At 35.4% G+C, this 27,975-nt stretch overlaps 1 protein-coding gene across 1 annotated transcript in view; it reads left to right on the top strand.

Moving 5' to 3' along the window:
* Positions 1–27,975, top strand: part of CNTN5 (contactin 5) — a 643,923-nt gene that overhangs the window by 509,848 nt on the left and 106,100 nt on the right. Inside the window, exons 11-12 of the mRNA XM_023758835.1 lie at positions 4,877–5,004; positions 6,985–7,160. Of these exons, the coding sequence (XP_023614603.1) occupies positions 4,877–5,004; positions 6,985–7,160 (304 nt within the window). The remainder of the gene's footprint in view (positions 1–4,876; positions 5,005–6,984; positions 7,161–27,975) is intronic.

A 27,975-nucleotide genomic window follows, 5' to 3' on the forward strand; every position in this document is an offset into this window, starting at 1 on the left:
CATATATATGTATATATATGTATGTATATGCCTACAAGAGACTGAAACTGAAAGACACACAGAGACTGAAAGTAAAGAAATGGAAAAAATATTTTATGCAAATAGAAACCAAAAAAATTAAAAAGCTGAGGTAACAATACTGATACCAGACAAAATAGACTTTAAAATAAATACTATAACAATGGACAAAAAAAGAATTTTATAATATAAAGGGATCAATCTAACAAGAGGATATAACTCGTATGAACATCTATGCACCTCATTTAGAAGCCCCTATATATAGAAAGCAAATACTGTTAAACCTTTAGTCAGACTCATCAAGGAGAGGGCCCAAATAAATAAAATCAGGAATAAAAAAGAAGTGACAATGGACACCACAGAAATACACAGATTGATAAGAAAATAGGATGAAAAAAATTGTATTGTATGCCAACAAATTGGACAACCTGGAATAAATGGATTAATGTATAAAAATACTCAATCTTCCAAGACTGAATCAGCAAGAACCAAAATCTGAACACACTGATAACTACTAAAAGTATTAAGTCAGTAGTCAAAAAACTCCCAACAAACAAGGTCCTGTACTAGATGGCTTCACAGGGCAATTTACCAAACATTCAAATAGTTAACACCTATTCTTCTCAAACTATTTAAAAAAACTGAAAAGTAGAAAAAGTTTCTAGACTCATTTTTCAAGGCCAGCAATATTCTGATACCAAACCCAGATAAAGAAGATAAGACACTACAAAAAAAAAAATTCAAACCAATATCTCTGAAGAACATAGATGCAAAAATTATCAACAAAATATTAACAAACCCAATTCAACAATACATTAAAAAATACCCCATGATGAAGTGAGATTTATTCCTGGAATGCAAAGTTGGTTTAATATCTGTATATCAATTAATATGATACCCCACATAAACAAAATGATGGATAAAAATTATATGATCTTATCAATAGATGCAGAAAAAGCTTTTCACAAAATTCAACATCTGTTTATGATAAAAATTCTAAGTAAAGTAGGATTGGAGGGGGTTTACCTAAACATAATAAAGTCCATATGTGACAGAATCACAGCAAACATTTTACTCAATGGGAAAAAGCTAAAAGCTTTTTCTTTAAAATCAGGGACAAGAAAGGATAAAGATGTCCACTTTCATCACTTTTATTCAACATAGTATTAGAAGTCCTAGCCACAGCAATCAGACAAGAAAAATAAATAAAAGGCACCCACATTGGAAAGGAAATCATATCATTATTTGCATTTAACATGAAATTATATTTACAGAACCCTAAAGACTGAGGGAAGGCGAGGGGTGAGGGGGTAAGAAATCTACCAAAGGACTTGTATGCATGCATATGAGCATAACCAATGGACACAGGTTGAGGGGGAAGGTGAGGGCATGTGTGGGGGGTGGGGGCAGCTGGGGGAGAAGTCAATGGGGAGAAAGGGAGACTTATGTAAACAATAATTTAAATTAAAAAAAAAAGATTCCACAAAAGACTACTAGAACTTATAAATGAATTCAATAAAGTAGTAGGATACAAAATCAATATTCAGAAATCAGTTACATTTTATACACCAATATTGAACTTTCAGAAAATTTAGAAAACAATCCCATTTACAGTTGAATAAAAAAGAATAAAATATCTAAGACTAAATATAACTAAGTAGGTAAAAGACCTATACTCAAAATATAAGACATTGTAGAAAATGTAAATAAACGGAAACATATTCCATGCTCAGGAATATAAAAAATTGGCATAATCAAAATGTCCATATTACCCAAAAGCAATCTATAGATTCAATGCAATTCCTATTAAAATACCAATAAGATTTTTCACTGAACTAAAGCAAAAAAAATCACAAAATTTATATGGAATGACAAAAGACAGAATACCCAATGCAATCTGGAGAAAAAAGAACAAAGTTGGAAGTATCATACTACTTAATATCTAGCTATACTCCAAAGCAATAATAATCAAGACAGCATTTTACTGGCATAAAAACAGACACATAGATCACTGAAGCACAATGAAGAGCCTAGAAATAAACCCACACCTATATGATCAATATATGACAAAGGAGGCAAGAATATACAATGGGGTAAAGACAGTCTATGCAGCCAGCCAGCATGGCTCAGTGGTTGAGCATCGACCTATGAACCAGAAGGTCACGACTGGATTCCCAGTTTGTGTACTGGGTTGCAAGCTCAATTCCCAGTAGGGGGCATGCAAGCGTAGTCTCAGTCAGGGCACATACTGTAGGCAACCAATCAATGTTTCTCTCTCACAAGAATCTCTCTCTTTCTGTCTCTCTCCCTTCCTCCCACCTTCCTTCCCTTGTTCTCTCTCTAAAATCAATAGATATGTCCTGGGGTAAGGATTAAAAAGAGAAAAAATGAAATAAGCAATGAATCCTTGCAAACAGGGCTAAACACAATGCCATCCTAGGTAGACTATGGTACTGCACAGATTAACAAAACAGAGATCTACTGATCAAGTACAAGAAGAGAGCCAAGGTATCTCCAGGTCTAGACAGAAACAAATGCAGAAATTAAGAGACCAGAATATACTAAGCATGACTTGAACTGAATGTAGAATGCTGGTTTGCATTTCTAAGAGCTCTCTTTACCCCCAAAAGACCTTCACCTCACCACTCCCTTACTACTCTAGTCCAAGTTCAAGGATGCCTCTTCAGGGTTTATCCCAAATCTGAAAATCCCAGATGTAGTAGTCACATGGTAATAATGGCAGAGGGGAGAAGATAGAAGCAGAAAACTGCAAGGAAGTATTTATTCAATATTCAATTTTCTAGTAATTAGGTATGCAAAAGCAAGACATTATAATGTAAATCTCATTCATTGCCTAATCTATTTTTTTATTTCTTAAGTTAAAAAATGAGCTCATCAGATAAGTATGTGATATATGAATCAGTAGACAGGCTTTTGGTTAAATGGCATTGCCACTTGACAGATAAAAAACATCATAATATTTAAAATTCTTCATCCCCCAGTGTATCAGTGGCCTAAAGTACAGGAGTGTTCATAAACTATCTTTAAAAGGAGAATATAATATGTTGTCTGCTGTCAGTGAGAAAGGACTTATCTTAAATCAAGAGCTGAAGTAGTGCCTTTTCTAAGATACATTTCTTTCTTTAAAGGAGGTGAACTTTTAAGCCAAACCTCTCACCTACTAGGTTGGAATTACATAGGACAGTAAATCAAGATATTGACAATCTGTGGAGATTATAGTCATTTGGCTAAATTTAAATAGATTGTTATTCTCACAAGAGAATGCCTATTTATTTACAAAAATATATATAATTTTTGCTTTCAAATATATCTTTTTTGTAGCCTTGTATTTGGGGGATTAAAGTGGAATGAATACATTATATTCCATTTTTATAGAAACCGAGCGCTGTCTAAATAAATGAACAGAATTTTTGATGGACCATCTTGAATGGATTACATAACTTTTGAGATCACTGTTTTTCAAGTGTCTGACGTTCATATCCCTCCTAGACATAAATTACAAAATAAAATCAGCTATTCCTAGTTTGCTTTGCTCCTGAATGTGTCTCCATTCTACGTGTTGTAAATCAAGTTTGATCTATATTAAAACAAGTTGATGTTTCAAGACTGATACCTTTATTGATGACAATATCTAAGTGCAAATTTGTAATATTCAGCAACCTGGAATCTAATCCAGTTGTTCCAAAGAGCTCAATCATCTCAATAACTGTCGGTTCTGAGCAATTGGCAAGATTGAACCCACATTTTAAAATAACATAAAAGATGTTGACTAAACAGACTCAGCCATTTTTGTATCTTAAATAGTTTAATATTATCGCATTGCTTGGCATAAACTATTATTTTCTGGACTAGGAGGATCCAATTTTAGGATTTTTAAGTTCAGTGGAGTCACTGGTTCTTACCAAAAGCAATATAGTCTATTTCCTCTTTCCTAAAAGAAGTCAGTCCAAACTCTAGTGGCATATCAAACAAAACTACAACAGCCCCCTCTATTATGTTTCAGGTTGCTTGAGTAGGTTGATGCACCAGTGAAATATATATTTCAGGAGCTTAGAAGAGAGAAAAGGACAAAAGTACTAATTAAATTTAAATCCGTATATTTCTGGAATGATGACTACACAGGAGAATACGGTAATTCTAAATGTCAACCTCATTTTCACTGAACTTTAAAAATTTTTTAATAATGCTGTAATTTTTCACCTTCATATAAGGCTCAAGGTCCATTTTTAACAAAGGTCTCGAAAGAGTCCACATGCAAAGTCAGGTATCATGTTTTTATGTTTAAAAAGTGCAATGTGAGCAGCCAGGTATGGGTCTCAGGTCTCATTTACATACCCTTGCTGCAGGAGTGGCACTGCAGAGAAACTCCCATAAATCATCTCCTGGCTGTACACAATTAATTTTACTTTCTGTACTTGCCCGCCTCTATGTTTTTATGCTGTTTCTTTTTATGTGTAATTGTTGGGGTTGCTCATGGTTTGAGGTGAAATACCCAAGCTTAATATTAAAATATTGCTGGATAATATTATAGTATAAGTTTTAATAACCCAATTCAAGGTCACCTTTTCCCACAAGTTTTAAAATTAACTGTCAAAAAAGTATCAAAAGAAAAATAACCTGTAACTTCCTAACCCTTTTATATATGAGAAGATATTAAGTGGGTTTACTGCATAATTTCTTGAAGGGTAAAACATTTCTACCATCATGGTGTATTTTCCCCGCGATCTTTTATGTTTATTGTTACCTTGGAAGTGATTTCAGACTTCATGAGAGTTTCTTACTACTTAGCTTATTTTCAATAAAACAAGGGAAAACACCCTTTTTTAATGATTTTCAGAATAGCTATTCTTCCAGACGGGAATCTGCGGATCCTAAATGCTTCTAAATCAGATGAGGGAAAGTACGTTTGCCGAGGGGAAAATGTCTTTGGTTCTGCTGAAATCATAGCTTCAGTATCTGTAAAAGGTAAGAAAATGTGGCTAAATATTTGATAAGCCTAATTTCATGGCCTTATCAGAAAGTGAATAGAAATAATATGCATGTATAGATGTATGTGTGCATGCTCCTGTTTATAAACTACATTGTAAAAATGGAACTAATATAGCCACATGGTCCCTTTCCATTATTTAGGGCACCATAAATAAATAGAATTCTTGTTGGTAGAAATTTAAATTTTTTTCTTTGAACACAATATGTAAGAGGATGAAGACAGCTTGGTGAAGTTTTAGTCGGTGTCTCAAAATTTAAAAGTATGCTAACAGTATAAAAATATTTTTTTCTCTACAAAGATTAATTTTAGCAATAATCAGTAATATTCCCTTATTATCACTTCCACCGAGGATTTGGGGTAGAAAGGCAGGAGGAGGACATGGCTGCGGTATATGGGAGTGAGCTCGGAGAAACTGACATACCAGAGCTGCACTTTGACATTTGCATCAATGGAATTTTTTACATAATGTCATTTTTTAACATTACAAATATTGCCTCTTAAATGTTTACTTGTAAAGTGAACTGGATGTCAAGCCTAGAACCTTCGAGACTACATGTCACTGCTTCATACTAAGAAAATCTTAGGTAGTGTCTTTGTTAGCAGAGGAATATTTTAAAGTTGAACTCTACACTTAATTGATTTTTTTTCCATTTGCGCGTGTATTTTATAGTAAGTCATATTTGGGCCATAAAAAGGTAAAACTGTTAATTTGTCTCATTCTTTAGAAACAGAAAAGTGAAATAGACAGCACTCCGATATTTTTAGGGAACGGGCAAACATCACTAGAAGGAACATGATTTAAAGGATGTCTTCATTTATTGCAGACACTACAAGAATCAGACTCTGCTTCTACTTCCAGTCTGTGTCTTATTCCTTCTCTGTGCTAAACAATGAGGCAGTGCTGGATCCAAGGACTTTTTTTACAACAACAAAAATATTCTTGCACTTTCCAAAAAAAAAAGTTGTTAAATGGAATATTTACTTAATAGGAATATTCTAATTCTTACAAAGGTTAAACCACAGTATGATGTGATTGTCCTCTCTGATGAAGCCAGAGATTAGATTGCCACATGGCATATCTGACTTCTAAAATGTCAACTTTCATAGTGGCATTGCTTTCCTGGCATCGCACCCACTTTCCTCTCGGTGACTATTCAGAAGGATGTTGTATATTAAAGGGTCTTAACCACCCCTATTAAGCATGGTGCTTCATCAGATTGTGCTATTGTCAACAATAGAGCTGGAATAGGAAAACTGGGCTAATAGTTAATCATTTGTGTCAGTCTTCTTCAGGTATCTACAATCGGGATTCCAGGAACTAAAGACAACATCAAAATCCTATCTCCATCACTTCCCTACTTTATTCAAAATAGCAAGTTATATTGCAGTTATTTGATCACTGTCTTTTTAGAATAATTTTTTCTTTTTCAATAACAGTCAACATACAATATTATATTAGTTTTAGGTGTATAACACAGTCACTAAACATTTATATCTTACAAAGTTGATCACTATCTTAAGTAACCCTTAGATGTATGGCTCATATTAGCCTTTATTGGTTCAAAATTGCTCTAAACCCTGTAAAAATGTACCTTTTTTTGTAATTTAACTGTATCTCACTTTGCGTAATAACTCTCCACGTCCATGAATAAGCCAGTCAGAGAAAGGCAAGTACCATATGATATCACTTAAATGTGGAATCTAATGAACAAAGTAAACTAACAAGCAGAGTGGAGACAGACTCATGGACACAGAAAACAGACTGACAGCTGTCAGAGGGGCTGAGTGAGAAGGGTGAAGGGATTAAGCAAAGGAAAAATAAAGATTCAGAAGGATCTGTATCTGGAATGACTTTATTGCATAGATTCCTTGTTAAGTTTTTCTTTGTTATTTAAAATATAGAACGCAGGGAAATACTATGTGTGATATTAATTAATATATTTTTATTTCTGTAGAACCTACAAAAATAGAACTTACTCCTAAAAGAACAGAGTTAACAGTGGGAGAAAGCATTGTTCTTAACTGTAAAGCAATCCATGATGCTAGTTTGGATGTCACTTTCTACTGGACACTGAAAGGACAGCCTATCGATTTCGAAAAAGAAGGTGGACATTTTGAAAGCATCAGGGCCGTAAGTTAATACACTTTTATTTTTTGAGTAATAACAATTTTAGAAATTTAAGTTCAAATGTAAAAAACTTTCTTAGCCATGTAATGCTAAGAAAACATAGGGGTAAAATCAATTTGATTTAAGCATATTTTTCCTTATTTTATATTAGGCCAAACGGAAAATAATAATAATTTTAAAAAACCCAGTAATAAATTGGTAATACTATATTATGCAAGTCTGGTTTATTTGCCTATTTTATTTACTCGATTAATATTGTCAACATTTCCACATTACTTCTCAAAAGTTATGTTGCTACATAAAGTGACTAGTGATATTTAAAGCATTCTTATGAATATTTATGATACAATAAATTACTGAAATAACCTGGCTGTCCTACTCCTCGAAAAAAGGTAATTTTGGGAGATTTTTAAATTTCTCACAGGCTATAGAGCTAAACATGCAACCCATAGTCAGAAAGGCATATTAGCCTTAGATAAACATTCACAAGCATACTCATTTCTTCCTCACCAAATATTTTCTTTGTGATGTCTTCTTTTACTTTATATATCTACATGGCAATCCACTAAATGGAGCAGGAAATCTTTTTAACCAAATACTATAGAACCATCACAGTGTCTTTAGCCAATAGAGAAGTAAAAAACACCTCCTCCCACTCTTATTTAAGACATAAAAGAGTATTTGACAGAGGGAGAGAGAAAGATGGATGGAATTAGGGAAGCAGAGAAAGATTGTGGCTGCTATATCCCATCTATATTTGCTAAAGGGATAGATACAAATACAATTTATGCCTACAAATCCAATTTGAAATGCTGTCGCATGATTATTAACATCAGTTTATTTTTCTATAAACACTTTGGGAAGCACTGGAAAACCACAGCTATAATGAGCCCAAACAGATAAAACTCAGTTTGGGTTGCATTTTATTATAACTGTAATGTAATACAGTGAAAAGTCCTGGACCCAAAGTCAGGAATTTTCTGGATCAATTTCCAATTCAATCTTTAATCAGCTGGGTAACCAAAAGCCAGTCAATAACTTGACCTATTTGGGCATTAATCTTATAAAGTGAAACAGTTGGACCAGATAATTTCTAAGATCCTTTCTCACTCTAGAATTTGATAAATTTATATTATAAGAATGAAATATGAATTTTCTTTGTTACATTTGCCAGTGTAACCAAAATTAAACATTTTCTTCCAAATTATCCATTTTATCCTGATTTACTTGGCAATAAATGGGTAAGACTATATAAATCAGAAACAATTACCAACATCATTATTCATATCTCACTAAATAAATTAATTTTAATTGTTAATGGTTATGTTAAATACAAAATATTTAGGTCATATTAAATTAAACTCATTTTCCTCTAATTCGTTTTTCCTTTTTTCTTTTGCCTTGAATTGATAATTCCTTCAAGATTGTGAACAAATTTTATGCCATCATTGTCACAAAGAGAACCAGAAAAAATGATACAAAAATATTACATTTGAGAGCAAAACATTTACCATCAAAGATATAGCTTCTCTGGATTATCTGTAAACCTTCATTTTAAGTGATCAGATATAGAACGTAAAAAATATATCTAAAATGAATGTTGATTTTTCTTTATATAAGTGGGTCCCCACTTTATTTTAAAAATACTAATAGAGAAATCAATGGTCCTGATCAAATTATATGAATTCTGGATTTTGTCTCTTAGACAGTACCACTTTGGTTTAATGTCATTCATTTGTATAGATAAATACCTGTAATCCCTTCCATAAAGTTGGCAGTTAAGAGTACCTGCTGTAGTCCTCTTTACATATATGCTGTTCTTGCCCTTGAGAAGTACAAAATTTACTTTTTACTCCCTGTTAACCCATACTGTTACAAGCCATGTTAAAATTAGGCTCTGGATGATGGACAGTGATAATAAACTACAGCATAGAAAATTAAAGCAAATTATCGTATTGAGACGTGAGAAAAATATTTAGGTTTGGGTAATGTAGAACTTATCATTTTCAGTGGATTTAGAATAATTAATAGAAATACGTAGGTGCTGTAAAAATTGAAAGCTTCAAAACTGCATGGTGTCAAAGAAATTGCCTATCACTTTTTTCCCAGTTTCCTCAAACACTGATTGGATTCTGGATGGCTCCATATGTTTTAGGAGAAGAAATGAAAATGTTATTTAGAAGGGAGATTTGGGAAGGCCTCTGGACTTGTTAATACCTTCTGTCTGAAAGGCCAATTGAAGATTCTAGGAATAAGAGGGGTAGGACAGGGTTCAGAAGAGAAGCAAGTGGGGTGATCTGTGAGTTTCAAAGGAGAACCCCTGAAGAGACCTTAGTGGGGCTCCAGGCCGGCCCAGCAGAGGAAGAAAGCCAAACAGAGTTCAGGGACTTAAGCAGGAAGAGTAGTGTGCCTTTGAGCCCTCTCTAGATTAACTGCCTTGAGACCTGACCTACCAGTGCGTGATTGCATGAGGGTTATTCAGAAGAGAAAGGAGGGTATAACTTTTAAGCACATTAACACTATAGAGTGGCAAATGAATCAGCCAAATATCTACCCCCACCCCCCACAAAAAGATACCAATGCTGTTAATAAAGCATTTTCTGCTTAGTTAACTACTGCATTATTTCAGAGGTTTTAATAAAATTAAATGCATAAAATTCTGTTAAAACTTTTTACTATAAAATAGTTTATTTCTTTGCCTTTTTACACAAAATTGGATGTTCAGTTGAGCACAGTTTGAAACTGCCTTAGATGACATCTGAGACAGTCTGTTATTGGCAGACCCTTTCTTATTTTCTGGGGGTGTCATCTGAGTGATCTGTGGACTACAATGACTTCAGGATCACAGCTGGATAGAAATACCAAGTTGATTAGCCACCTCCGTTTTTACTCTAATAGGCAGATGGTCTCAAAAAGCAAAATTTGAAGACTCCTCTTCACTTTTTGTCAATGCAGTAAAATCAAGTAATGCCTCTGAAGTTATCCTGTATAATAGAAGACTAATATGCAAATTGTCCCCTCCACCAGGAGTTTGACCTGGAGTTTGACCATGGGACGGGGCTGGCTGACCAACTCACCCAAGCCAGTCCCGCCCCCAATTGGCACCCCCCACTCTGATCAGGTGTGGGGCTGGCCGGCCAACCTCCCCCGCCCCCTCCCACCTGGGCCAGATCAGGGCCGACGGGGGTGAGCCAGCCGGACCCCACCCATGCACAAATTCGTGCACCAGTCCTCTAGTCACATATAAAAAGACAGGCTTAGCCATCCAAATCACACAGGCCTCACTTTGTTTATTTAGATATCATCCACTAAAATGAACCTTCTGGTTATGGTACTTACTATGGTAGGGATACCAAGCTTTTTAATTTATTTAAAAGCTCCATTTTTGATAGATGTTTTATCTTTATAATATACTTACATAGCATTATGGGTGATATGAAAATTACTAGCTCCTATGAAATGTGTTTAACCTTTATCAAATGTTCAAGTTACTAAAATGAGTATCTAAATTATTTTCAGAGCCTAAAAATACTCATCTTTTCTCAATATTGCAATTTTATCCACAGTGTTTGCTTTGTTTATTTCTTAAGAAACCTCTATTCAAATCTTGATAATTTTTTTAAAAATACCTCTATCTCACTCTTATATTCTTGTACTCTTCTCCCTTTTATTATTCATATTGATTTGTGGGTCCATTCCAATGAATTAAATTAGGAAGGATAATGGATTATGTCAGTCTTAACTGGGGACACCATAGGGCTAGGAATCGTTCTCTGCCAATGAGAGTTGTCTCTTAATATCTTTTATCAAACATAGAGCATATGTAGAACTATTTAGGAAGGTGACATTTTAAATTTCCTACTTTCTCAATAAGTTTAACATTAAATTATATTATCATGAGGTAAATATCCCTCATCCATTGTAGAATTTGTGGGTTAATTATTCTCATTGCTGGAAATATTTTCATATATTCATCAAAAACCACTCACATCTATAAAGTTTATGCTATGATTATATGGTTACATTTACATTATATAACTTCTTTTCTGCTAGTATTTATGACGAGATCGGGCGCGTTCAGGGTGGTATGGCCGTAGACAGTCTGCTAGTATTTATAAATGACTATTATGAACAATCTCCTTTGCCAAAAATATGTTTCTGTTATATGTATTTTTAAAATCAACCCTATAAATCAGACTCTTCAACATTTAGTTAATCACTTCAGAATAAATTTGAAAGTTTCATTATTCAATTAAGACCTAGGCTAAAATAATATTAATAACATTTTACATCATGAAGAGAACTTTTGCCCTTTCTCTCTCATACCTATTGTTTCATTTGATTTCCACAATAACATTATTAAATTATATATAAATGAAGAAACTGAGTCCCAGGAAGGAAGATGGGTGAAGGGTCTCACTTTTGGGGTTCTGAGCAACACAGACACAATGACCACACAGCGGCCACCATTATCATTGAAGCTTCATTGAGCTTAAAACTTCACAGCCATGAATGATATTCCAAATCTGGTTTGATGTTTCAAAGTAAAGACAGAAACTAGCTGTAACTTTTCACTATGCCATTTTGAAAATCGGAGACATAAAGAGATTGCTTCTTCTCTGCAGCCTCACCTCTAAGCTGGAAAGTGCAATCTATTTTTACCTTACTTCATTGATCACTATTAAAACATTGAAATTATATATTCTGTAACATCAACTCAACAAGTTGTGTATATATATATATATACATTTTTATTGATTTCAGAGAGGGAGGGAGAGATAGAAACATCAATGATGAGAGAGAATCATTGATTGGCTGCCTCCTGCAGGCCCCCAGTGGGGATCAAGCCTGCAACCCAGGCATGTGCCCTTAACCAGAATTGAACTTGGGACCCCTCAGTCCTCAAGCCAACACTTTATCCACTGAGCCAAACCAGCTAGGGCAACAAATTATTTTTAAAAATGCTCCCATAAAAGTTACTGAGAATGAATTGAAAAACATCTCAAAATATCTACTACATTTGTCTCTTCAGATGTTCTGTCGGTGTGTTTTCCATTATTTAAAGCTCACTCTTCTGGCAGCTTTAATTGTTTCATTTTATAGTGTTTGATTCTCTTGTTATCAACTTCCCGTTTTAGTCTTTGGGGAAAATTTCTCTTAAGTGGACATGAGGTGCAATGTTACATTGCTTTTACTGCTGAAGACAAAGCAAAGAATGTAGAGTACAAAGGGCTCAACCGTTCTTCTGAAGAAAACATTCAGTTTCCACATTTGAGACATTTAAAATTGTATCTTTTCTTACCGAGTATGTTACAGCATTGTTGGTTCCACTTGAGTTTTTGGCCACAAAATTCAGTTTTCAAGTTAGATAGCTGGAAGGTAGGGTTTCAGATTCTGTCCTTTTCCCCACCCAGTACTTCATTTATTCTTTTCCCATCCCTCCCCGAGAACAAGTATCAAATTCTACCAAAAGTATTGCTTTCCCTTTTAGCCTTTACATTTTCAGAAATTAGGAATATGCTTATTTTTTCTCAACTCAACACAGTATTCGGTCCACATTAAATACCAAATAAATATTTGTAGAGTTGCTAAAGGAATAAGTGAAGGTAAGAGTATATGAATTAAAAACTAGCCATATAGAGTAGGCCACTTAGAAGAAAAGTGTTGACTATTATACCTAAATAGCTTTTTAAATCCAGGAATGATTCCAACACCTATTTGAATAATATAGAATGCCAGTGATCAGGAGTTTTATTCCTAATGCTTTATATGAAATTTAAATATTTTTGATGTTGTGCTTAAAATAATTATTTTCTCTGGAAATATTAATAGGAGCTTTAATAAAAGAAAAATATAAAATGGATTCTAGTTATCATGTTGAAGCAATGCTGATATGTTTTATTGGTTTCCTGTTATTTAAAAAGAATGCCCTACATATATATCTTTGTATCCAGGGGATATAATTTAACCTGCAGAGTGATGAAATGCATAGTATAATAAGGCCCTTAATACTAGAAATTTTTTACCTTGCAGGAATAATATATATATAAAAGAAGATTTTTTTTTAGTGTTTGAAAGAAAACCTTGGTATATAAAAGGCTGTCCTTATTCTCTAATACCACATAAGGTTAGGATTTTTATAAGAAAACATGGTTTAGTTTTACATTTTGAAGTACTATTGATATGTAAGCATTGTGTTTTAGACTGACTCCTATGTTATTTCCGAAAGTGATTTTCAAAGAGCAAGGTTTTTGATAGGCTGCTATTTTCAAGACATCTTTGAAATTCTACCTTTATTTTGCAATTTCTCTTCTGCATCTGTTTTGTACTAAATTCTAAAGAGTGTCTAAGTGTTATGATGTCTTTCGCTTTTGCTTTTCAAAATCCTCTAGTTTCTTTCCTGTACTATTTTTATCACATTATAATAGAAAAGCGACTCTAGGAGCCTAGAATTAATAACTCGGTAGGTAGCCTCTCAGATATATTTTCTTTCTTAGAAAAGTAGGAAGAGGAAATTTTTATAAATAACTATTGGGCTATTATAATTCACTTTCTTTCTGCATCTGATACATGTTATATAAGAGAAGTAGAAAAGATCAATTTAGAGAATTTGGAAAGCATGATGCCATTTTCTTTAATGAATAACTAATGTCTCCATAGAGTATTTTTTAAATCTAAGATAGATGAATTCTGAATATGTCACAGTTCCACGAAGGTTTATTGAGCACCTACCCACGAGGCAGCTGCCCAGGACTGAGGGTTCTGTAGTAATCAAGGCCACCCTCTGTGAAGGGTGTATGAATACAACTGAGGTCGACTGCTGCCTTTGAGGAGCCTCATCTCACAGAGGAACAGACTTATAAACGGATATGTGGCAAGGGCAGTGGAAGAAGTATGTTTAGGGAACTCAGTCAAAGTTACGCATCATTCAACCTGTGGGAGCAATATGCTTCCTAAACCAAATAATGCTTCTTAAACCAAATAATGCCTGAGCCTATTCTTAAAGAAAAATAAATAAAGAGAGACGATACAGAAGGGGGAAATACATTCTAGGTAGAGACTGGGCTTGAGGAAAATATGAAAGATACTGAGGTTTTGTCTATCTGATTCCAATAACAAGAGGTGATCTTACAGTGAAAGCAAACTTCATCTATATGTTATAGTAATTCTATTTTTTTAAGAAATCTTCTCTTGCCAAACCGGTTTGGCTCAGTGGATAGAACATCAGCCTGCGGACTGAAAGGTCCCAGGTTCGATTCCAGTCAAGGGCATGTACCTTGGTTGCGGGCACATCCCCAGTAGGAGGTGTGCAGGAGGCAGCTGGTCAGTGTTTCTCTCTCATCGATGTTTCTAACTCTCTATCCCTCTCCTTTCCTCTCTGTCAAAAATCAATAAAATATATTTTTTAAAAAAGAAATCTTCTCATATCATCTATTAAAGTTAAATAAATGACCATGATTATGCTTGGCTCCAATTATAGCAAGTTACATATTTCTAACAAAAGTAAAGCTGACAGATTTTTCAAAAATAAATCCAGGGATAAATTGCATGTTGCTAAGCATAAGTATATGTGGTTTACATAAATTTACATGTTGCTCAAAGCTTTCTACGGGGTATACAAAAAAGAAATTTATATTACAATGTTAAGATTCAATATTCAGAGTCATTAAGATAATTCCCTGAGAAGCAGTATGTGATTTTTTATTTTCAGGACACTGCTTATTATTCTAGAAGCAGTTCTAAGAAAATGGGCTAAAATAAAAATTTCTGACTTCTTCCATATTTATTTCTTTACTAGAGGCCTGGTGCACAAAATTTGTGCATGGGGGGTGTCCCTCAGCCCAGCCTGCACTTTCTCCAATTTGGGACCCCTCAGGGATGTCTGACTTCCCATTTAGGCCTGATCCCACTTAAACGGGCAGTCGGACATCCCTCTCACAATACAGGACTGCTGGCTCCCAACCACCCCTTGATCACTGCCTTGCCAGCCTGATCGATGCCTTACTGCTCCCCTGCTGGCCCGATTGCCCCTAACTGCCCTCCCCTGCCAGCCTGGTCGCCTTTAACTGCCCTCCCCTGCAGGCCTGGTCACCCTTAACTGCCCTCCCCTGCAGGTCTGGTTGCCCCCAACTGCCCTCCCCTGCTGGCCCAGTCACCCCTAACTGCCCTCTCCTGCTGTCCCGGTCACTCCTAACTGCCCTCCCCTGCAGGTGTGGTCGCTCCCAACTGCCCTCCCCTGCCAGCCTGGTCACCCCTAACTGCCCTCCCCTTCAGGCTGATTGCCCCCAACTGCCCTCTCTTGCAGGCATGGTCCCTCCCAACTGCCCTCTTCTGCTGGCCCAATTGCCCACAACTGCCCTCCCCTGCCAGCCATCTTGTGTCCACATAGGGGCAGCCATCTTGTGTGTTGGAGTGATGGTCAATTTGCATATTGTCTCTTTAGTATATAGGATTACATTATATATTTTTAAGAATAAGAGTCACACCTATTTTGCTAGCTGTTGCTAGAACCTAGCATCATGCCTGGAAGATTTTTTGCTAAATAAAGTATTTGTTAAATTAATTATTATATAAACAAGTAGAAATCTATACTGTTATATATAGACACTTTCTCATTTCCTTGCCCAGGTGCTAAACTACCACACACACAAAAAAATGTAATATATTGATATCAGATAATTTCTTAACACAACAGTTTCCAAAAAGTTAATGGTCACCTGTAATGTGTATAGTACTTTATCAGGGCAAAAAATATATGGTTGAGTAAAACATGATCTTTCTTTTCTGGAACTCTTAATCTAGACAGACCTTTAAACAGTGATAATTGTTATAGTATTGAGACATTATACTGTTAATAGAAAATAACTCTGCAGGAAAATTTTCAATTATTGGCAGAAATAATGTTCTTAGAATTAATGTTCTTGGAATTAATGTTCAATTGAATTAAACTAAGTTAATTACTAAAGGTTATCAGTCAACTAGTATAAGGTAAGATAATTATGATAGTTGTTTAGATACCCTAAATATCAAACTATTTCTTATTATACACCTACACATCTGTAAAATCAAAATAATTAACTATTTTGAAGCCAATTAGCTAAAATAACTTAGAATGCATTAATTGTGAAGATACAACATTGTACTAAATAGTTTAAGGCTTTCATACCAATAAGCTTAAATGAGACTATAAAATACTATCTTTAACACCTGATAGCCCCACAAATAAAGCTAGCATATTGATAAAATTTGTCTTTAAGTACTTATTAAATTAAATATAGCAACAGTATTTCCTAAAAGCATTTTTGAAACTTGCACTTCATGGCCATTGCCGGTCATTTAAGTAGTAAGAGATGCTGAGAGGCCTTCGCTTTTCCTGACGCAGGGACCTACACATGCTTTGCTCATCGTGCCCATCACATCAGTGATGACTCTGAACAGTAATGATTCTCTGGTACTTAAAGTAACTTTAGCTAGTGTTAGAGATGCAGGCATTTCAGTAAGAATGTTCTCATTTACCTTTAAGAATAATCAGGCAGAATAATAAAGCATCTTTTTTCAGCTAACTTTTTGGGGACTTTACATTGCCGTTTCCAAACACATTTAGTCTCATAACAGAATTCTGACCGGAAAAATCCATTGTTGTTTTATTTTTATATTTAAGATGTTGAGATATAAATATCTTGAGAGAGGAGGGAGTTTTACAATGTAAAACCAATGAATACCCTTTCCTTTGCCCATTTCTTTTTTCCTATGAATCGCTAAAAGAAAGGAACTGAGGAGTTTTTCTAACTACTATGTAGTGGTGACTGTTAAACATAGTCTGGATCAGTTTTTGCTATAAAACAAACCACCCCAAAACTTAGTGCCTCAAACTATCATTTGTTTAGTTTATAATTCTATGGGTTGGCAAGTTGGGCTGAACTCATCTGGAGTTTATTTGCTGGTCTCAAGACTCACTCATGCATCTTTAGTCAGCTGCCAACCAACTTGGAGGCATTAATGGCTGACTAGTGGCTGGGGCTACAGGGATACATGGACCACGTGTTTCCCATCATCCACCAGGCTAGTCAGACTTGTTCACATGGATGTCTCAGGAGTCCAAGATCCAAGAGCAGAAGCATCATGATCCCTTAGGCCAAGGCTCAAACTTGCTTTTTGTCACTTCTGTCACGTTCTATTGGTTAAAGCAAGTCATAAGGCCATACTAGATGCAAAGGGTAGAGAACCCTCCTCCTGGGAAGAACTGCAGACTATTATGGCCAGTGTTGCAATCTACCACTATCGATTTCCTGTCCAAATTTTTTTATATTTTTCTAACTTGCAAACTTCATTCCAGAATCCACAAATCTCTCAATCAGTGGTGGTTCTAATTGCTGTTTGAGTTAGCTTATAATGCAAAGCAAACTCCACAAAATTTATGACCCAATTCCATGAGTCAATAATTATAGCTGGACTCGGTTGTTTTTTCTACTGGCTTATATCGGACTCATTGATGCATCTGAGGTTAACTAGGAGTTGTTTGGGAGGTGGCAGCTAGGATGCTATGTCTCTTCTGTAAGTGGACAGCAGGCTAGTCTAGGCTATGCCTCATGGTTTTCACAGGTTCCAAAATAGCACTCTCCAGTACATACCCAATTTTGTAAGTATATATTTGTTCTATGTCTGCTAATGTCTAAATGACCTATGTAATCACTTATTATGGCACAGTGAGTGTGAGAAGGGCTTACCCAAAGGCGAGTCCAGGAAGGCATAAAAAACTTTGGGGCCATTACTTTAACACCCCTACCGCACAATTAAACAATTATCAGTGTCAAATGATCCTTAACTTCAGTTATGGTATTATTTTTAAGACAAACTAAAGCTAGATTATGCATGTAGTGATATGTATGGGGTAAAATGAGCATTGGGAAAAACAATCATTTGCATAACACTAAAATTCAACATGGGCTGTCACTAGCAACACAAACTATGTCAACTGCATGGACTGAATTAACTAGTCACAATCTGAATTGACCCCTTTGAATTGAATTAAGTGAAGATAGTCAAAGTCCTTGATCTGATTATAGAGTCATTTTTTTCATTTATAGAGTTTATGTTCTTTTTTTCAAAATCTTAGGATATTTTAACCACTTTACTTGTTAATAGATAACTGGGAACAGTTAGGGAAAAGATATTAACAGAGAAAGATTAAATTCTTTACTTAAAAATGAATAAATTAATTGGTTTCTGAAAAATAACATATTCTGAAGACATATTGTATTTTCTAGCTTATCTATTGATCTAAAGTCATCCATGTTAAATGTCTCTCCCAAAAATTGGTTTTAGTGATTTCTGTGCTTTAGTTATATTTTGAGAGAAACAAAATCAGATATATTTATTAATAAATTGATGAAAAGGGATTCTGGATATATTAAAAACAAACATGAAATATACTGAATATTCCATACCCAAATGAATTCATAGATTCTTTTAGCCATACAATCTGATTAGTTTATAATAAATGCAGTTGATGATAAAAACTTACCTTGGTTTTTCTCCATGGTAACCATAGTTTTGAGTTCTAAACCAAAGTCAGCTTTTCATTTGTTCACCATTATGTAGATAGGTTTTTTCTATTTATATAAATAATACCAGCTTATTGTAGATTATTTGAACATACTAAAACTGGGAAAAGAATGAAAATCCCTTGGAATCACACTACCTAAAAATAATCACCATTAAGCTTTGTCATCATGTTTTCATGCATCTCTTTAAGCATAATAGACACACATTATACAAGTGTACAATATCATGCAGGCTGCACTTATTAAGACGACTTTCCCCTACTTCTACCCTCCTACAACAGCATTTACCACAACTTCTTAAGCTTGTTAGTATCCAAATGTATGTCCTTCTATATTTTCTCTGTTCTGCTGTAAGCCTAGGCAGATGTATATATGTACAGGGAAATTTCTGTCATTATTTTTAAAAAACTGAAACATATTTTGCATCTCATTTCTTTCATTTAATAACCTTGAAAGTTTTTTTATATCTCTAATTCATTCTTTTCAATGGCTACATTATTAGTCCATGGCATCACTATACCTCTATTTAGCCATTTGCCCATTGAAAAGATTAACTTGATTTCTTGTTTGGGGGGATTTATGAAAAAATGCTACCGAAAACATCTCTAAATATCTGCATCCATGTGTATCAACAATTTTATTTCTATGGGATAAATTCCCACAACAGATTGCAGGGTAAGAGAAAAAAACTATTTGTAATTTAAATAGATGCTGCCGGATTTTCTTCCAGGAGATGATACAATATCAAAGTATTTTACTGGGTGACCTCATTATATAGTAAAAGATTAGTAGATTGGGTGGGGAGGAGATTTGAAGGGGTTTTGGTGTGGGCTCAGCTTTGTTCCTACTTAGCTGTATGGCTTTCAATGATTCATTTCACCTGAGCTCTCATCCACAAACTGAAGAGGTTAGAGGAGATGATTCTTAATGTCCCCACCTAATTCCAAAGTTCTGTCATTTTAAATGTGATGTTCAAAGACTAAATGCCAAGAAACTCTCCTAATGTGGCGCTCAATAACTTAAGTGAAATCATTTTAATATGTTTTAGTGAACATTAACCATTTTTTCAGGAGGGATCCAAAATCATATTATTCTCTATTAAATATTGCATACCTGCTTAATTCATGGAATATAATTGAAAATCTCATGATGTCCTTAGAATTGGAAAAATTTTAATGCAGAAGGAATTCCAAACTGAAAAACATGATCTCAAATCAGAATTCTTCTCTATGACTAAGAATATATGTGTATATATAACATCTTGATATATGATAAAAGGGTCCTCTACAACTAAATAAAGATTTCCTCTTTAAAAGCAATAATCTTATAAATGGGTAAGAGATCAGCATTCCTTATTTTGTATAACCAGCAAACATACACAAAAAAAGATTCACAATAATGAAAAGTTTAAAACCTACCAATATGAAACCTTAGGAAAAAATATATATGCATATATAGTTATTGATGTTGGTGTCAATTCAAAAATGCACTGCTTTGGAGAGTCTTGTAAATATGATTTTGAAATATCAGCGCTCTATTAGATAGTTACAGAAGAGGGAGGAGCAGGAGTAGCATATGGCATCATAGACGATTTACAATCTCGGTCTGAGTAAACTTATTTTTTATAAATTAAATATGGTAATTTTTTTTATAAAATTGTAAAGCCTGTTATTAATGAGTTCACTCTGGCAAAGTGTCTTGACTGGCTTTCAAAATGTCATTTGAATTTGACTGAGAGTCTTTGACCTTGAACTTTTCATAGTCAGCTTTTGATTGACACATTTATTCAATTTGACCTTTTGTTTTAACTGAACTATTCTTCTGTTTAAATCTTCATTGGAAGATTGCTGTTGTAGCCTACAATCTAAGCAGTAATTTGAGTAGTCTTTTTTGACATTGATGTGTTTGAATTTTCTAAATTCTTAGTGTTTTTGATGTTGATGAGAATCTTCATGACTGAGTGACGGTGCCTAATGGATGCTGTGACCCAAATTTCCTTCTTGATTGTAATAAGGTTCTTTTTCATTCAGAAACTTGTTCCTAAGCATTAGTAACTATCAAATTAGGCTTGACAAAAGAATACTCAGTATTTGGTCTTGAAGCACATGGTTGAAATAATGCAGCTACTTGTTGAAGGCTGCACTTGTTAAAATGTTTACTAAAATTGCACATGAAATATAAATACATAAAGATTTTGAATTTTGAGAAAAAAAAAAGCTTGAAACAGCCAGATATTTGTGGCAAATTAACATTTAGAAATTCTTCATAAAATTAATTATTTCATTTGAAATAGTATGTTTTTGCAAAAAGATTAGACATAAAAATATATCTACCTCCTTGGTTACATTTTTCTTTTAAAATGTCTCTTAACACTTATTTCATGGCAAACTATCTTCTTTCAGATATGTGAGGAGGCTTTCCTGTGCTAGGCATTGTGCTAGGGACTGGGTATGCCAGAGTTAAATAACAAAATTTCAAGTGGGTGAAATGTAAAGATCTTATTGGCTTATTGAATGACTTTTGAATTGGGCAGCATCCTCTGCAGCAAATAGAAAGGAGTTCTGAAGAGCTGTATAAAAATGGAAGACTTTGATAGGCAAAGGTGGGGAAGGAGTGCATTGTTTCAGTGTTAAATAACATGCCTATGGGGATGCAAGTGAGCTGTGAGGCAAATTAGCTCACTCGTGCCCCCTGGAAGATTGCATTCTTGACAGAAGCTGAATCTGCAACTGGGATAGGTAGTAAGTCTAACTTTGATGATGTGGACTCAGCACCAGTGACTTTGTTTGGGGCCTTTTGTCTCTTTTTTAACAACAGTGAAGGGAATATCATCTTTATAAGAATAAAGTGCAAATGTGATCGATATTCACAAGATCAAAATATGGTTAAAATGCCTACAGGTTATATTCATCCAGGGGGTACAAAAGCATTCTTTTTTAGTTCTTCTATAGCTCAAGAATATGAAAAGGGAAACTGTTTCTCTTTCAACCAGCAAGTTTTGGGTTGGAAGTATTTTCTCTAAATTTTTCCTGAAAATAAAGGCCCTTTTTTAGCCTAGGTCACTCCTCTCATATACTATCACAGACAACTAAAAGTCAGTAGTCAACACTTTTATTCTCCCTATAAATCTTTTTCATCAGATACACAAATTCATTAGGAGCCCTTTCTATTTTCCATCTTACCACAGACAAGGGTTTTCCTAATTTTATTTTTGCTGTTTCATAAATCAGCTACCCCTTTCACCAGCTTTCAATTATAATCTCCTCAATGTTGTTTCAGCCTTTAGTAACAGTTTCTTGGAGTTCTGTCTTCCCTACCTAGGACTGAGGGCCTGGTTGCTACAAGAAAATGCCCTTAAAACTCTGTTGTAAACTTTGTTGTCAGTGGCTACACACTTGGGATCTTTATCCTAGGAACATATTTTATTTGGTAGATTTAATGTTTGCCAAGGCCATTTCTTAGGTAACTACTCTTTGACTACTTGGCAAGACTGGAGATGAGAAGTATTTTTGTTTATAAATCTAGAGTTCTGGCTTCTTTACATTTCCTTTACATTCTGCTGGAGAAATGAGTGATTCTCTCTTTTCAGCTCATCTCTCTGTATTTATACTTAGTATACACAGCTGAAAGAAACCTATTGGCACTTTCAATTTTCTTGCTGAAAATATCCTTAGGCGATTTTAATTTATTCACTGTGTATAATGTGTTGTTCACATCATCTCGGGTGGCAGTGTTGTCAAACTTTCCTACACGGCATAACAGGCCGCCTTTTCTCGGGTCTCCAATGTCAGTTTTCTCACGGTTCCTCCAGCCCTTGTCAGTAGTCTTCTTGAAGTTCCAGTCAGGATGGCAGAGGAGGGGCTATGCTCTCCTCCCCCCATGACATCAAAATTGCAACCAAATTATAGAACAGTCAAACCAGATAAGCGTCTACACACTAGCAGAACAGAAGTCCTATATCTAAGGAAATAAAGAAGAAGCCATGTCGAGACTATAAGGAACATTGAAATGGGCTGGCCCCACACCCACCAGTGGCAGTTGAGAATCTGGTGAGATATCTCAGCCACTGAGGTGCCCCCTCAGAAGCCAGGAGTCCCAGCCCCACCCCAGGCTCCTGAGCCCAAAACACCAGTGTTGGGAAAAAGAACCCAAATAACATCTGAGTATGAAAGTCAGTGGAAATTCCATCTTTTAGGGTGAAACAGAGGCTGCTGGAAACACGGATGTCTTCTTAAAGGACCAGTACACAAACTCACTCACAGGAGCTCTCCTTGGGCTCCAGCCTAAGGACAATGGCTGGTTGGGGGTGGGGAGGGGAATGAGAGGGAGGGAGGGTTGGGGGGAGGGGGAGTGCACCAGAGTTATACAGGGAGAGGCTGAGGTGTGTGGCTACAGGGTGAGGGCAGGAGGGACAGCTGCCATTGTCCCTGCACTGAGCCCTCCCCCCACATGGCCAAATCTGAATCTTCATGAACCTAATTAACTCCAAAAGTGACTCCTTGAGAACCTGGGACTCTTACTGAATGGCCTCAGGCCCTCAGCAAAAGTCCCTAGGGCTCTGATTACCTCCCAACACACCCCTCCAAATATCGTGCCATCACACTGGGGATAAGGTTTCAATATATGAGTTTTGGGAGGGACACAACTTTCAGTCTATAGCAGAGTCCTTTTGCCTTGGTCACTTAAGTTAATTCTTCTATAAAGGAATGCCCATTTACCTCTCCACTAGGGAAAAGAGAGTCAATGTGCATAAGATTAAATAAGGTACATTATTTCAAGAATCAGGGCACAAACATGCCACCAAAGTCTGGCATCCACTGACGTGTTAAATATCACACCCTCTAGTCCTGCTTGGGAAAGGAGGACACTGAGGTGATACACATGGCATGTTGTCAGTCATTCAGTGTTCTTCTAGGAAGTTTTGTCATCTAGGAAGCAGTATAATTTAACATTTGTACTTTTAAATTTATTGTATGAGCCCAGCCGGTATGGCTCGGTGGTTGAGTGTCGATGCCTTATGGACTCAAGGCCCAGTAGGGGCATGCAGGAGGCAGCCAATCAATGATTCTCTCTCATAATTGATGTTTGTATCTTTTTCTCACTCCCTCTCTGAAATCAATAAAAGCATATTTAAAATTTTAAAAGTAAATAAATAAATTTGTTGTATGAAAATGTAATTGTAATTGGTCCTGTATATTCTTGCTTTGAACTGCTTTACAATGCTTAATCTTCATTTTAACCAAGATAGTGGACTGATATCATGAATGATCTCTATTCATGACTTGTGCTTATAAAGCTAAATGATCCAGTTTAGATATATAGTCATCTTGAATTCATCAATGAGTCATCAACTCGTTTTTCTTCTTTAATCTATATCACCAAACAACACTGTTTCTGCATTTTTTAGTACTTAAAAATACATTATTAGAATATGTATTGGAAAGTAAATACCAAGGTCGCATTAATAGGATGTTAGAATCATTTTTACCCATTGTTAGTCTTCAGTGCATTGTTGGATGCATTTACTATTCCACCCAAGTAGACATAACTGTTTTGTCAAATAATATCTTGTCTATTATTTTCTTCACTGCTAGCAAAGACAAGTCTTCCAGTAATTTATCTAGTATTTTCTTCATTGGTAGCGGTTAGTATTTCTATTTCTGATAATATGTCCACTTATTTAAGCACCACTAATATCAGCTACTTTCTTAAAAACATATATTAAAACACACATCATCACTAATGTAAATCTCATTCTACATAAGTTTAAGAAAGGTTGTAAAAAGAAAAAGAATATGTATGTTTATTGTTTCCATATTGTAGGATACTTTAAACAAATCATCCTCTGGGAAAAAGAAATACTGTGACCAGGAAAATCTTTTAACTACACAAGTTTTATAATAAGCGTCTCATGCTAACACCCAGTTTTTCATGTTAGAAAATATTTTTAAAATTGTTTCTCAGAGAATTTATATAGAGGAATGGTTCATATGTCTGTTTGTTGGGGGCTGGGGATGCTGGATGGGCCCTATGTGAGCCCCTTGAGAAAGTGAAGCAAACCCTAAAAAAGGGCATGTAAATTGCCATATCCAGCAGGTTTTTGGCGACTCATTCAGCATGAGTCCCCTATTTTTGAGAACATTCAATTTACCTTGTTTGGAGGATACATTTTCCAAACTTTCTCAGAGTGCTTACTCAATCTTGGTGGGGCAAAAAAAAAAAAAGAGGCTTTAAGAGTAATTCACACTTCCCAGTACTTCACATATATACATGGCTTCACTTGATGTTCCTCAATTCCTGAGAAAAACAGAGCAGCTGTTATTATCAAAAAAGAAAAGAACTTTCCCGTAGTTTCAGGGCTTGGAAAGGCTAAAGCGAGAGCTAGACCTCATGTCAGCTTGTTCTGAGTGCAGAGGTTTTCTATAAGAGAGAAAAGGAGGATGTATGTATCTAAAATAAAGCCAGGTAGTTAGGAAACTTACTATAGCTATGGAAAACGTTGATATCTAGTTTGTTGAAGGAGTGAATACTACTTAAAGAAATTTCTGCTGGCTAAGAATGCAAGTACAGTGCCCTTTAACAGACAACATTTATCAAACACGCGTATGTGCCGGGCACACTACTATAGACTTTACTTGCATTATCACATTGAATCTGTGAGAGAACCTCTAAGAAGTGGAGTAATTTTCCCAAGTTCAAAATTTAATAAGTGGTAGAGGGGTTCATACAGTTCTTTGTCATTCCAAAACCTTTATGTATCTTTAAGTATCCTTTCCCACTGTCTTTCTCCATAGTCTTTTCCCTTACCTTCCCTAATTTCTTTGAGAGAGAAAAAGAGGGGGGGAAGGTATTATCAGGCACAAAGAAGAAAGGAAGGAAGCCCTCATGCATCCATTAGCTCACCCAGTAACCATCAGCTGCATCGCTACCTAGCCCAGCTCGGGGAATGCCCATGGAGGACTGCCAAGTGGACTCCGGGAGACTTTCAAGAATGCCAAGAGCTAGTTCAGAGACAGGAGTGAAGTGCTATTGAAGCACAAATAACTAAGCAGTGTCAGCACTAAGGAAGCCTTGGGAATGTCTGGAAAAGCTTAACCAAGGAGAAGTCTTTTGAGCTGCATCTAAAAGTGTCTTTCTGGGCAAAGGAGAAAGAGCATCTGCAGTAGCAGAGCAGGTGGAGTGACGGAAGGATTCCCCAGGCACAGGGAAAGTGGAGATGAGTGTTGAGGCCCAGGATTCGGTCGTGGGAGGTGAAATCATGGTTGGAGGGTTCTTCTGTGTTGAAATAAGGAAATTGGACTTTAACCTCAGGGCAGCAAGAGCCAGCAGACACTTTGAATAGCAACGTTCAATGAACTTTCCATTTTTAGGAAATCTTTGAGCAGGGCGCTTAGTCAAAGTAAAAGCCTATAAAGAACTGGACTTGTGAAATAATGACATTCCCTGGATTATTTCAGAGTCATAAATGAAAGTTATATAATTTAGCAACTGCTCTAAAAGTTACTTATGTGGCCAAGAACAGTAAATGACTTAGCCATGTTGCTGGTCTCACAGAGCGAACATGCAACCTCTTTCATAAAGAGCCTCACACATTCATTCAATCAACAGCTATATATTGAGCTCTCACTATGTGGCATGCATTGTGTTAGATGTACAATTCCTAAAGCATGTGTTAATTACTGGTAGGGGACATTTATTTGAAGCAACATAATCTGTTCATAAAGCCAAAGAAAGCAGCAAAGCAAATATAGGATATAAAGCAAGTGTCAAAGAAAACAAGAGAGAGTAGATCCTGAGAGAGAAAAAGTGAAAATGAGGTTTAAGCTGAAGGAAGCTAGCATCTGCTCTAAGTAACCATTTTATTAACAGTGCACTAAATTGCGAAGGTTCTCTCTCAGGAACTGCATACTGTGGGCTAAGATTAAGTGTAATGGGTTCCCACATGAATTCTTCTCATTACTTCTTTTGAAAGATCAGTAAATCTACTGAAAGGGTAATTTAGGTTTAGTGTTCATAATCCATTCATTTTATTTTTAATTTTCCCCATTTAAAATTATAAAAAAAATAATACAGATATAATTCAAAAGAGAAGGGATGGACCCAAAGTGAGACTTCAACTCCTCAAATAGTGTTGGTATTGATAGACATACAATAGATGGTAGACTTTTTTATTCCTGATAGATGGTGATAGAGCTTCAGCCAGTGTATAAGGCATTCCACACTATTAATTGCAGGAACCAAGTGAAGGACAACATAGGAATGATAATATGCACCTCTCCCTCCTGAGATTTTTAATGAAGGCTCTTCTTAACCCACTAAGTTTTTATTTCAATATATTTCATCATAAAAGACAAAGCTTTAGGGACTTTTGTCGAGGACCAAAAAAAATATTTTGGAAGAAAAGGCTCTGGAAAATAAGACAATTCTTTAATCACAGGAATGTAATTTTACAAAATACTTTTTTCAAAAATGTGAGCCTCAATAATGACTTATAATAATTACTTTTTCAGCTATTAAACCACCACCAGCATGTGAACATGCAACCTCTTTCAGAAAAAATAACAATAAAACAAACCAAAAACACCAACCTCAGCCTTTCAGAAGCTCATTTTAGGAAACAATAAAGTCCTTTCTGATTTTCTGGGCCTCTCCTTAGCTTTTCCATTAGACATAAGCCCCATTCTGTGCCTGTGATTTTAAATTTGATTCCTGATTAATTTAATTGAGTACCCCACCAGGAGAGCTTCTCAGGAATCCAGGAGGGAAAGGAGATTTTCACATCTAAGATGGGCCCATACTACAAAAGTGGCAAATATGTTGAAGCCTATTTATACCTTATTAAATGATGCTGATTTGAAACTGAATTATGGCTTATAATGTTTACAGTTTGCTTTGTTTCCCCATAATAGTCAAGAGGTATTAAAGTGTAAATTTCCTGTTCTGACTTGAAAGAAGTGAGTACTTCCTTAGTCTAGTAGAGATGAGAAAATGAAATTTAAGAGTAACCATTTATCCTAAAGAAATTAGCAGCATAGGACATTTACTGACAAATATCACATTTCTTGAAATAATTGTTATGACATTTTAATGCATTCTCACTATGAAGCTTTCCCTTGTAAATGACTAAACCAGATCATGTTTAACAATTATTTCATGAGAGAAAAGTTCAACACCCTTAGAAGTTCTTATAAGACTATTAGAAAGAGATAAAAAAAAACCCATCAGCAATGAAATACCAGAAAGAAATGGAAACA

This window comes from Myotis lucifugus, unplaced genomic scaffold (genome assembly GCF_000147115.1).
Source record: "Myotis lucifugus unplaced genomic scaffold, Myoluc2.0 scaffold_139, whole genome shotgun sequence".
In the NCBI taxonomy this organism is placed as follows: domain Eukaryota; kingdom Metazoa; phylum Chordata; class Mammalia; order Chiroptera; family Vespertilionidae; genus Myotis; species Myotis lucifugus.